The sequence below is a fragment of the Diadema antillarum genome, unplaced genomic scaffold (genome assembly GCF_040938485.1).
Source record: "Diadema antillarum isolate AM-2024a unplaced genomic scaffold, OU_Dant_1.0 seq00000484_RagTag, whole genome shotgun sequence".
In the NCBI taxonomy this organism is placed as follows: domain Eukaryota; kingdom Metazoa; phylum Echinodermata; class Echinoidea; order Diadematoida; family Diadematidae; genus Diadema; species Diadema antillarum.
Window position 1 is genome coordinate 1072340 of NW_027271447.1, and position 13677 is coordinate 1086016.

At 39.8% G+C, this 13677-nt stretch overlaps 1 protein-coding gene across 1 annotated transcript in view; it reads right to left on the reverse strand.

Moving 5' to 3' along the window:
* Window positions 1-13585, reverse strand: part of LOC139733621 (sorting nexin-29-like) — a 61062-nt gene extending 47477 nt beyond the window's left edge. Inside the window, exons 1-3 of the mRNA XM_071644432.1 lie at window positions 13374-13585; window positions 12699-12908; window positions 6852-6910 (exon numbers count right to left, since the gene is read on the reverse strand). Coding sequence (XP_071500533.1) covers window positions 6852-6910; window positions 12699-12901 — 262 coding nt within the window. The 5' untranslated portion in view covers window positions 12902-12908; window positions 13374-13585. The remainder of the gene's footprint in view (window positions 1-6851; window positions 6911-12698; window positions 12909-13373) is intronic.
* Between the last annotated feature and the right edge of the window lie 92 nt (window positions 13586-13677).

Consider the following 13677-nt stretch of genomic DNA (forward strand, 5'->3'; position numbering starts at 1 on the left):
CACTTCAGTGTACGATCTTTGGTAGAACGCACTGGCTGGTGATAAAGGACACTGGCAATTAAGTGACCGAATTCTGGTAGATGCCCGAATGCACAGTATGTTTACCCCGACTTTGTACAAGGCGTGGGTCTGCCGCCTTTGACGGCCCCTCTCTAGTTTGTTTGTTTGTTTGTTTGTTTGTTTGTTTGTTTGTTTGTGTACAAGATAACAAGAGAACGGGTAAACGGATTTGCACGAAATGTCATGGGGATGTTTGGATAATGGCAGGAAAGAATCGATTAGATTTTGGTGATAATCGGTTGACCCTTGCAAATTCTGTGTGACCTTGAAGTTTTGACCCCATGGTATAGTGACCACTCCGAAAATTTCCCGTTTCTCACTTTGCGATTTTCCGCTACCATACGAAAACATAAACTCCCAAACGATCGGACTTCGCTGCTCAAATGTTCGTAAGAATTCCGAAATTTACGTTTAGGCCTATTTGAAGGACTATGTCCTTCTGGATTTATGAAAGTTCGTTCTCCGTCGTCACAAACTGGCCCGTATTTTGATGATTTTTCAAATTAAAATTGATTGTTTTTTTCGTTGGAGGAGCATTTGCTCGGTCGCAGTCACACTGCACGATATGCGCGCTCAATGTCAATGCGTGTGCAAGGCCGCTGAAAATGCATCGCGCTCTACCCTGTTGGTGCAAAATAGCATCGGGGACGTTGCGGCGCTCGTTGGTGACCGAATACTGGTGCAGTAGACATTTGCATTTAACCCTTGCATTGAATAATTCCCGTAGACACTAATCATAGGGGTAATTGCCTAGGGGGTACGTAAATTTTGTTTTTCTTTTGCGCTTTTGTGGATACCATCAAAGATCGTACACTCATACGACCTTTGATATCAACACACTCTCGGCTTGCTATAAGCAAAATATTCCGCAAGAAAACGGCGTATTTCTCGATTTTTAGCGCTTTTTCAGCGACCCGTCGCGTAGACAATACTCTTAAAACTGGACTTAATTCGCGCGCGCTTGGAAAAGTTCCGAATCTGCACTTTTGACGGTGGAATTTGGGATTTTCGATGGATTTTTGGAGGAGACTAAAGGACTTTCCTGTGGTGAATGAGTGTTATCGTATGTGAAATGATGTGATTTGCGTGTGATGTGACTGTAGAACCAAAGATCGTACACTTCAGTGTACGATCTTTGGTAGAACGCACTGGCTGGTGATAAAGGACACTGGCAATTAAGTGACCGAATTCTGGTAGATGCCCGAATGCACAGTATGTTTACCCCGACTTTGTACAAGGCGTGGGTCTGCCGCCTTTGACGGCCCCTCTCTAGTTTGTTTGTTTGTTTGTTTGTTTGTTTGTTTGTTTGTTTGTGTACAAGATAACAAGAGAACGGGTAAACGGATTTGCACGAAATGTCATGGGGATGTTTGGATAATGGCAGGAAAGAATCGATTAGATTTTGGTGATAATCGGTTGACCCTTGCAAATTCTGTGTGACCTTGAAGTTTTGACCCCATGGTATAGTGACCACTCCGAAAATTTCCTGTTTCTCACTTTGCGATTTTCCGCTACCATACGAAAACATAAACTCCCAAACGATCGGACTTCGCTGCTCAAATGTTCGTAAGAATTCCGAAATTTACGTTTAGGCCTATTTGAAGGACTATGTCCTTCTGGATTTATGACAGTTCGTTCTCCGTCGTCACAAACTGGCCCGTATTTTGATGATTTTTCAAATTAAAATTGATTGTTTTTTTCGTTGGAGGAGCATTTGCTCGGTCGCAGTCACACTGCACGATATGCGCGCTCAATGTCAATGCGTGTGCAAGGCCGCTGAAAATGCATCGCGCTCTACCCTGTTGGTGCAAAATAGCATCGGGGACGTTGCGGCGCTCGTTGGTGACCGAATACTGGTGCAGTAGACATTTGCATTTAACCCTTGCATTGAATAATTCCCGTAGACACTAATCATAGGGGTAATTGCCTAGGGGGTACGTAAATTTTGTTTTTCTTTTGCGCTTTTGTGGATACCATCAAAGATCGTACACTCATACGACCTTTGATATCATCACACTCTCGGCTTGCTATAATCAAAATATCCCGCAAGAAAACGGCGTATTTCTCGATTTTTAGCGCTTTTTCAGCGACCCGTCGCGTAGACAATACTCTTAAAACTGGACTTAATTCGCGCGCGCTTGGAAAAGTTCCAATTCTGCACTTTTGACGGTGGAATTTGGGATTTTCGATGGATTTTTGGAGGAGACTTAAGGACTTTCCTGTACGTGAATGAGTGTTAATACCGTATGTGTAATGATGTGATTTGCGTGTGATGTGACTGTAGAACCAAAGATCGTACACTTCAGTGTACGATCTTTGGTAGAACTCACTGGCTGGTGATAAAGCACACTGGCAATTAAGTGGCCGAATTCTGGTAGATGACCGAATGCACATTATGTTTACCCCGACTTTGTACTTGGGCGTGGGTCTGCCGCCTTAGACGGCAGTTTTTTTTTTTTTTTTTTTTTTGGGGGGGGGTTGGTGTCTTCACATAGCTGTATAGAAACTGTGGATGAGCTACTGCATATGGCATCTACATAATTCGTAGAAGCACAACGGTTTTACCAGAGACTCCAACTCTCCCGTTTTCGTCGGGAGATCTCCCGCCGAAAACCCATTTTTGCAAAATCTCCCGTTCTCCCATTTGAGATTTAATTTCTCCCGCCCTGGCTCTTTGTCTCCCGTTGGAAAGGATTTCTTGCATATTTCTATCGTATGTTGAAAAAATAAGCCTTAGATAGCACCAGAGAGCATCTAGAACCCTAGGAATTTCGCGCTTCGCACACATCAACTTTGAGTCTCCCGTTTGCTCGGGGTTTCAGTTATGAGAATCTCCAGATCAGAAGGTACTTTGGGTTGGAGTCTCTGTTTTACACTTTGTAAAGTGGGAATTGTTCCAGTCAATTCTGCAAGCAACTTGGTTGATTTTGCAATTCAGAACCGCAGGGATAGAATGAAAAGGGGGAAGGGTGAAATATCCAGGGAAAATTTCCTGCCCAGTGGATGATATCTGAATAGCACAAGCACAATACACTCCAGTTGCTGGTAGAAGGTCAATAACCACGAGTTGTTAATTTTAAGAATGTCTGAAGACTTGCACAGTTCATGAGATGACTCTTTGGTGAAGCATGCACATTAGCAGCACACTTTGCCTTCATGGCACTTCATCTGATGAGGCAAACCATTTCCAAAATCTTGAGATACTGGGATCGCTGCAGGCCCCTGGGGCAATATCATCCTAATTTTGGGTTATTCATGTCTTGCCCTAGGGGCTTAACTCTATAAAGTAATCTCCATTGAAGCTCAAATATCATTTTATGACCAAAAAATCTAACATTCTTGAACAAAATATGATATATTTAGGCTTTTTAATTTGCTTTGTTTTAACCTACTTGAGCACCGTAACATAACAATAACAACAGAGACCCATGGGTTTGTGATGTCTCTAAACGTGTTTATTATGATTTCTAATATGCATTACCAGACATTTTATGTCTGTAGTGAATATCAGATTGTTTACCTTACTCATAATGGGTGAAATATAATAGGGAAAGCTAAGGTCTTGTCAAAACCAAAACCTATCGACTCAGACCTCAAGTATCACTTTAATTTGCAGGTTTTGTTATAGTTTTTTTTTGTGCTTCATACAATAACATTACAATGTATGCAACAGACAATAAAACTGCCAATTTGATTGGTGTCACTGTTTATAGAGGAAGCAGGAACTGATCAAGAGTGTGATGAGACATTTTAATATTTTGAATGCACTTTGTATGAAATTTACAGTATGATAGATACCAGAAGAGCTCCACACATACCACAGAGCAAGCTCCTTTGTCATTTCATATAAATAGGAAAAATCTTTGTTTAGGTGAGCATCCAATTTGAATATTGCAACAGACTGACATTCACACGGACAGTTTCTGTAATGTATTCCAACTTTATGGATAAATTTTTTTTCCTACAGCATAGTAATGACATATTTAATTCTCATGCTCCCTCCCATTCAGTTCCACAATAGGCAGGAATTCACTTACACTGTAGTTGTTGCCAGGTCGGGCAAGCCTCCCACAAGCTTTACGGTTGTTAAGGGCAACTTTTGTGAACATAGCACGCCTAAAATTTGAGTACATCACTGAACTGATCTATTGCTCTTCATCGACATAAAAATGATTAGCATGGGCATACAGTAGTGTACATACCACAGTCCGCAGGTTGGATTTGAACCAACAATCTCCTGAGTGCTACACAGGAGTTGTATCCATTAGACTACCATGCTTTTGGCTGACAGCTTGTGTGGTTCTTATCCTTACAGCAGCGGGAACTGCATATCTATTCAAATTACTGAATACTTGTATCGAGTTGTTTATACAGCAACAGATTGACATGCCCTTCATCGACATACATGAGCACTGATTGTTCATTGTTTACGCAGCCAGAATACAGAAAAAGTATGAATATAACATGACTAAAAATGATCTGTGATTAACCGTTAAAATGAAAGCTGAATGGGGAAAAAATATGATTTCTCTGTGTTTTTTTTTTCTTTTTATCTTCAAGACATCATTCTCTGCATTGTGATGTCTCCTCCATCCTCTGTTCACCTATACGACATTAACCCTTTCAATGCCATGGACATTTGACAGTGTGTACAATGCTATGGGGTTTCCTATGTCAACTGGCACTCAAAACACATACTGGGTTAAAGAAATTTGATCTGATGGCTGCACTAACCTCACAAATGGTTGGAACCAAGTACAACAAAGGTGCTCTAGTCTACCAGTTTGCGGGCAAAATCAATCATCCTAGATTCTACACTATACAGGTTCTAGCCGCAGTCAGTAACAAATCATGTTCCCTAGCCGGTGTGTACGTATCTCCACTGTTTGTATTTCTAGCTTAGGCCAAAAAAAAAAAAATTGTTGCATTGGCGTAACCCGCCCGACCCTAAAAATTCCGCCGACCCCATGTTTTTTTATTATTATTTTTTTGCTATCGATATCAAATATCTTGTTGATTGCGATCGCGATCGCACAAACCCGGAAGTGGAAACGGCTCTGGGGATATCGGATGTACGAGGGAGAGATCTAGCGCCTCGCATAAGCCTTCCTTGATCAGTACGTCATCTGTTTCCAACACGGACACGTACTCTAACAAGATTTATTCAGTGTATACGTAGCATTCAGACTGCGATGTATTGTGCACAGTTTTGCCACAGGTTTCTTGTGTGGAGAACTTACACGAATCTGTATATGTGGGACTGTAATAGAGATCGCCGTGTGCGATGAAAAGATCGTACATATGGGTCAATTTGCATCTATCTTATCTAAGTCAAAATAGTAAAATATGAAGTGAAAACATTCAGGATAGGGATTTCAACATCTTTAAATTCTGTGAAGGGGTATAATTCCAGTAATATCGGCCTCATAAATGATTTGTAGAATAGATGAACACAGCACATTCGGTGCAGCAGTTGTAACTGTTTACTGAGCTGAGCACGAGTTTTACACGTAAAATGCAGGTAGCAAAAAAAAAAAAAAAAATCCGCCCGACCGACCCTATTTGAAAATCTCATGTTACGCCAATGCAACAATTTTTTTTTTTTTGGCCTTAAGTAGGATAGCTTGCTGCAGTATCTAAATTTAAGAATACCTCCCCTCCCTTGAGGGCAGATGTTGTAATAACAAGCTATTGAATACATACTCCTGTTTCTAATTGTTGCACTTCCATACTTGGAATCCAATTTCCATGAATAAGTTGTTCCTATGTCAGGCAAGCCTTCCACAAGCTGTCTAGTTTACTTTAAAACACAAAATGTTTGTGTGCATTTTAATCTCGCGAATTTTGCAAGAGGGAAGATTTGCAAAATTAAAATGAACGTAAAAGTTCTTGTCTACACTATGACATGCCAGTGGCAATTTGCAAAAATTTCATGCCGCCAAAATATCTTACTTTACAGTATTCTACACATTATGTTTGCACATTTTTTGGGGGATGGTCTGTTGATGTCTAACAATCTACAGTAGTCATGCACTGACATAGCAACTAGTGTACCAGAATCATTGCATAGGGCCTAAACCATTGATTTGTCTTACAATTTTCTTTTTGGAAGCCCCCAAGTTATGGCCAACATAAGTTACAGTTTTGTAAAACTTAACAGGCCTATACAACCATAGATACAATGTATATATGCAAATCATGGAAAGAGACTAAAGTGCAAAACTTATTCAATTTCATGTAGGCCCAAAGGTTGTTCTGAACAACCAGAAATTTTGCCAATATGTTTTCTTGACACTGCAACAAATGATGCATGAAACCTGAATTTCATGCACTGGACTGTATTGAGTATACAGGCCCAGGTGTATGCAATAGCTTGTGATCAGGCCCTGAGAAGAGACCTACAATCTCTATACAGTGTATCTGACTACTACAGTTTAATAAACCTTTGCATATTGGCAACAGTTGGTATAAAAGTGCACACTGAGCTACACTGTGCCTCCTTTCTATGATGATATACAGTGTATCATTGTTGTCTTGTATCATTATGCATGCCAAATGCTATACAACTAAATTACACAACTTATGAAAGGGCATTACCGCGAAATAGTCCACCACTCCATTAACCGCCATTCATTTCGTCATTGGCGGGGACTTCTTTCAACCTCCATAGACTTTGCACATATAGTGGAGACGCACAGGCAGAACGAGAGGGGACTGATATCACGATTTGGCCAACTTAAGAACAAATTACAATGTGGAATTACAAAATGAGAAAATATGGCTAAATTTACCTGGTTCTGGGTCTGACTTCATGAGAGGTAGACTAGGTAAGTTAAGTCCAGTCATCTGTCTGCAATAAAAGACAAGGATAAGGGCATACAATGTATCAGCTGAAGAAGGGCACAGGTGCAACACATGTTTCAAATCAAACATGAATATAATTATCTTATTGTACAGCCCATGTGCAGGTCTGGTAAATGAAAATATGACTTTAGCTGTGTTCAGACAGAGGCAGTTTTGGTCGGAGTAACTTCGGAGGAAGGGTTGGAGGAAGCTTGGTCGGAGTAACTTCGGAGGATAGGTCGGAGTAGTCCCCATCTGAACAAGGTCGTGGTAACTTCCTCCGATCAGAGGAACTTACCACGACCTCTTCCTCCGAACGAAAACTCAGGAGTATCTCGCTACCACGACTAGCCGGTCGGAGTAAATTGCCCGTGCGGACAAGCCCTCGGAGTATCTATGAACTTACGTGCCTTACGACCTAGGTAAAACTTCCTGGGTCAAGTCGCAATGTTGACATTTTGCGACTACACGTGGGCGTGTAGAGCAATTCTAACCTAGTCGATCGCGACGAAGAAGCTAGCGCTCATGCAGAAATTTCCATCAACAAGAATGGAGAAGACAAATGCCACTGGTAAAAAGCAATCGCATGGTCGACGAGCGCGGCGCTACCACTTCCGGAAGTTACACCGACCCTCTCGCACATAAATTGGTTGGAGTTTCTTCCCACGACCATCGTGTGGACACAAGGGTCGTGGTAAGATATGCATTAATTTGAATTTTTATTGCCGTGCCATAAATTTTTACTCCGACTAGAAATATGTCTGAACATGGCTTATAATACTCAAGGCTGCAAACCTTGAGTAAGAGTGAGACACTGAGGGAGTGAGTGACCAAATCTGATCGATCAAAGCGATGGTGGTGGTGGTGGGGAGGGGGGTGTCTTCCTTTGACGATTTTACATTTAAAATGCATACGGAAAGTGTGCCTGTGGGAAAATCTCGAAAGTTTGGGCTTGGGCATATTGAAAGTTCTGATTATCAGGGATTTGGGGACATTTAACAATCAAGTTCAAACCTGGTGAACAAAATAATGCCCAAATGTGTGCAAGATAGTTAAAAGCATAAACTTTTTATGAGACTCTAACATTCCCTTTTTTCCAGTCCTGAGGTATTAACAAGAAGATTTGAAGAAAAACTGGAAGGATTTGTTCCATATCACATTACTACCAACTTCTATGATATGGAATTTGGCCATTTTTTCTGAAATATTTGTACAGCTTAAAATTGTTAAAGACAAGAACCTCTTCCTTGGTATCCATATCAAAACTCTGTGGAAGAGTGGCTTGGAGCATGGAACATCAAAGCCACAGAAATGCTACATGTACATTATCATTGTCATGTTATAGAACATGGACGCTTACACACATACGTAAATTTGCAAAAATTTGCAGTAAGAGATTCCACCTTTTCTCTTTAACAGTGAGCATACATGTGTGTGTGTGGGTGCGCGCATATACGTACATGTACACGATGTGTAATCTTAAAAATAGTCTGTTCTTGTATTGCAAGTGTTTTGCAAGTGTATTGCTTGTATAAAAAAACAAACTAGGTAATCCATTTTTCTCATTTTACACAATAACTGAACATGTTCTCAATATGGGAATATGGTAGCATTTACATTTAAGCTAAAGAAGCATTCAATGAGATAACATGTCATTAATGTGTTTGTGATGAGAAAAATTCACAGTAAGTTGCAGAAGGCTTTGATGCTTCTTGCCAGCGACTCAAGAGACTGCTGTCTTTTCCATAACAGTATCCTGGGAACAAGATCCGAGGGACTGGAACTTGATGAGCATATGGCTTAATTGCAACCACAGATCACGAGAATTCTCTTTCAGCTTGTCATGGAAGACCCAGAGTCACATTAGTCGTACATGATGACATTATGATCCCATCCACACAGTCTTTTTCTTTTTCTTTTTTAACAATCTGTCTCTATCACCCCATGCCACTATAATTGGTTTAATACACAATGTATGTGACCATGCATCTCAAAACCAACAAAAAGTTGTATTACCCTGATTTTAAGGGAGAATTCAAAACAGATGAAATGGGTTAACCTACACGTAGTCAATCTTGAGTTTTTCATATTTTCTAAAAGAGAAATTCTTCTCCTACACTATTCTTCAGTTTGGGATCATAAAAAAAAAGAGAAATTGTGTTTTGAGCAGTTTTTCTAGAACACTTTTGTGTCGCATACCATAGTGTGATTAGGTACCATGTCTTAGAGGCCCCTTTTCATTCCTTAAAAATCCTTTATACACACTCTTCACTTTCAACTCTAATCATTTTTGAAAGGATGATGCTGCTGCTTTGAGGAGAGAGACCCCCATTTACATTACTATTCTCTGGTCATCTAGCACAAGATCGGCGTACATTTTTATGGAAACCCGTGGTCACGCGTTTGTCCTCGAGAGAGGCGGGTAGTTTCTCATGCACACGTATGCGCGCTCCCTCACAAACAGCACAGGTCACCAGAAGTGCAACCCGTGCAGGCGAGGATATCTAGCACGATCTTTACCTCAGACTTGTGCTTTGTGCCATGACCATGTAAAGAGGTGACCCATCATCTGAGGTAAACTCGGCACCACCTCAGGAGGTCGTGAAATGTTTTGGGGAACTCTCAAACAGGGTATCAGAGTTTTGGCATTGAGATAGGTTTACCTGGCAGAAAATCCCATCGTACTTTCAGTGTATACTCGAGGTCTAGAATATTCATGTACAACTGTACCTTGTATGTAGTTTCCAGTTATCTACACATGTACATGTAGTCTGTAGTGTACACTAAAACTCATTCTTTTCCAGTACACATTGTAACATTATGATACATGAGTTTTACCAATTTCATGCATTTTTATGATTTCATTTCCAGTCTAGAATAGAACACTGAAGTCATGGTTGACAAAGCTCTGTCTATCTCCATGGATATTTTGCATGAATTGTGCTTCACATTTTTGTAACCTATAGTAGATTTGAAGATGGACAGCAGCCTCCCCCCCCCCCCTTCACAAAGCACACTCACAACAAAACCACAAGAGATAATAACATAATTTACCTTGAAAGCACTTCACTGCAACTACTCAGCTATGACAACCTCCAAGTACATTTGTACATGTTTGTATGCACAACAGGTTTTGTTACCATGGTAACTACAGTTATTGTGACTAAACATTGTGACAAACCTTATCATGAGAAAGGACCTTGATGTACAGGAGAACTTTATGCCTCCTATATCTCTCTACTCTTACACCTTATCTGTACAGTAGTGGCAGAATCAAAGTATGTTATTTAAAAAAAAAAAACTTTCAATAAATAATGCTTCACCTTCAAAGATTTTGATATTTTCACTAAGAAACAATGAGATGGTGATGATCATTTAATCTGGTGATGTGAGTCAAACAAGGTTCAGGAAGTCTAGCTGATTAGATTTTTACAAACTTGAAATCTTGCCAAGGGCACCTGAGAGTCTTATGAGCACAAGATTTCCTCAGATTGGCAATGCATGACCCCTTCTCAATGAACCATGTTCATACCTGTCTTTCCATTGATGCTGTAAAGGCATTTCATATTCATGTGTGTATGTTATTAGTAAATAAGAAAAAGAAAGTTTTATTGAATGTGCCCTCTTTATATGTACATGTACAGTAACATTATTTCTATGCATTGTCATTCATTCAAATCATAAAGGCTAAAGCCCTCACTTACGAGATGATGCATTTGATATATAATTTTTTATTATTGCCTGTTAATAGTGTTATTGCTTTTGAGTTGGGTTTTATTAGTACTTTTTATGAACATGACTTCCATGTATACATTACTCTAGGTCAATAGAAAGTGAATAATAGTATGTAAGTTTGATTTTGCTGACAATTATAAACACATTACTTCAATATGACTGGTACAGGTTGTCATGGGCACAACAGAATTTTTATTTTTTTTCAAAATTCAACCGACATTTCCTCATGTGGAAATGCATTTAAAAACTTGACAACACAAGATAATGTTAATAGCTTTGTTGTATCACAAGCATTTCACAGTCAAAAGGAGATATTGCCATCACAGATCAAGATTCCCCATCCTGTGCTAAGCCAGGGGGAAACCCCACAACCATTATTACGAAATGAAAGGACTCTCATATATACAGTTTTGTTTATTACTTCCGCCAAGGGAGGAGATTACGGTTTTCAACGGCGATGGTTTGTTTGTTGGTTTGTCTGTGTGCAAAATAACTCAAAAAGTTGTCAACAGATTTAGATGAAACTTACGGGAAAGGTTGAGAACGACACAGGTAACAGATGATTAAATTTTGGTAGTGATCCAGGAATTTTTGTGGACTTTATGAAGGATTTTCTATATTTTGGCAGGTAGGGTCAATGAACTTGGGAGTTCAAGCTGCGCATTTTTTTTAGGTTTGCATACACACACTAAAGTATATGCGCTTTAGTTTCTGCCAGGGCGAGGTGCGCCGTGCAACTGGAATTGATGACATACACAAAAGGCTTTGAACTATATATTGGGAAATCAGGTGATTTTCAGCACGTATGGGTGGAAATCACTGATCTCTATTGAAGAACAAGATCAGTGGTGGAAATGAGCTGCTTGGCGGAGGTCTGCGCTCTCAGAGTGCTTCTCTAGTTAGGAAATGAAAGGACTCTCGTTCAGTTTTGTTTATTGAGAGTGAGTTTTGACTTTAAAATTGGCATTGTCTCTCTTGTCACATAAAACTCATGAAATTCATGAGCTTTAACAATAGAGGGTAACATTGTACAACATCTCTAACAGACTTACATGTATAATACTGAAAAGTCCTATGATAAAGTGCTTTACAGCTGTAGTTCTATAACGTGATACATATACACGTGTATCCATTAACTGGGCAGTGATAAGTGGTAAAAGTTTGTACCTTTTCACCATTCCCAAAATGTGATGATTTTATCAATAAAACCTTCATAAAAACAACTAGAAAGAATAACCTTGGATTTCTGCATAGTTTACACAAACATTTTTACCACTAGGAAGCCTCTAGATCCTTCAAGTGCATTCGAGTCAATTGATTAATTTTTGTATATAAAAAAAGAGAAAATGATTTTTTTTCCCTAAGTCCACTTCGGGAGTTTCGGAACTGATGTTACTGCTAACATTCATAACTTTTATGTCCACTGTCAATAAGAATTCTAACATGTAAGACGTAAAATCCTTTTAACACATGATATTCAACATATTTGGGAATGATTGTTTCCAGTACGGTACCTGGTAAATCATTCTACTGGTATTTCAAATCTACAAGCACCTGCTTGTCTGTATTCCTTGCAGCTTTAGTTGGTGTTCTTTTAAAATGTAATCTATACCACAATAAAAGAGAGTTTTCATGAGGGTTATATCTTAATGGTGTTACCACAAAACCTCTCTTCCTTACATCTCGAATTACATGCTTTACAAGAGCATTCATAGTGGTCATACTTTACAGAAAAGATCATGACTAGTTACTCTATACGCCATATATTTTGCAAGTCTAAATTTTTGTGAATCGGGAATTCCCGATGATTTCGCGAGTGGTTAAATTCGCGATTATGGAGTCCTGTACTGAACAGAGAAATTTACTTGCGTACGTTACATCCACATTGGGATCTGAGTCAATATTTTCGTGTGTCTTTGATTTCGCGAATAGCAACTGACTCGCAAAATTCGTGAAAATAAGAACCTCGCGAAATTCGCGAAAATAAGAACCTCACGAAATATTCGGCGCATATACTTAGATGAATTCAAGCTTTCAATGGCACAACATTTTGCACTTACTGTAGAGCACTGAGTGGGTTGGACATAGGCTTCTTGAGTCCGTGCTGCAGCACTGCCTCAAACTGGGCGCAAAGGCACGACACTCTGCTGTCCGCATCGGTGGCGAGCTCCGACTTCCCTCCGAATCGCACCTGGCATTGCTTGACCGCATCCAACAGGCGGTCAAGCAAGTTTTGCCGCTCTGCTGACACGGGTTGAGCCATTTCTTTCCTAGTTTCAAAATGAATTTGAAGTGATATCAGATATATGACTTCAATGACAACAACGTTAAAAAAGCCTGACCACTCACTACGCAAACAATTTTGCCAACTCGCATGTAATTATGAAGGGTATGGTATGCAATTACATGTGTATTATGTGAGATTAAAGGTGAAGTCCAGATGATTTTTATAATTTCACATCACACAGCAGGGTGCTAAATAATTCTTTACCACTTGCCCAGTCAGGTTAGCAGATTTTCGGAGACCCACTGGTGGCCTACCAGAAACATAGTGGAGACATCTTCATGACTGAGGAGATATCTCGTAGACAACTCAGAGACCATGACACCTCCACAACATAGTAAGCGTCTTGAAGACATCTCGGAGATGTAGCAGTGGTATTTCCGTGACTTTTTGGATGAATAAGTTATTTTGTTTGGAAACATCCCCAAAGTCACCCTTTTAAAATAGTCACCTTCTTGGTGAGATCTAGAGTGCAAGCCATGTGTCCTTTGAGTCGCAAGAGTCACAGGGACTGATAGATTAGTCCCAGCAGTCATTGCGACGTCTCCTCCATTGATATAGGCCCTTAACATAGCCTACCCAGGTAGACCCGTAGACATCTGTATGATTAGCATAGCATAGCCCTGTAATGTCTGATGATAAATGTAAAATTGCAATAGTTCAAATTTGTATGTCTCATGCTAGCAAAAAGATAGCAGGCAGTAGCTATATATCACTGATCAAATGTTTGTTTCAATGTGGACCATACACCATTT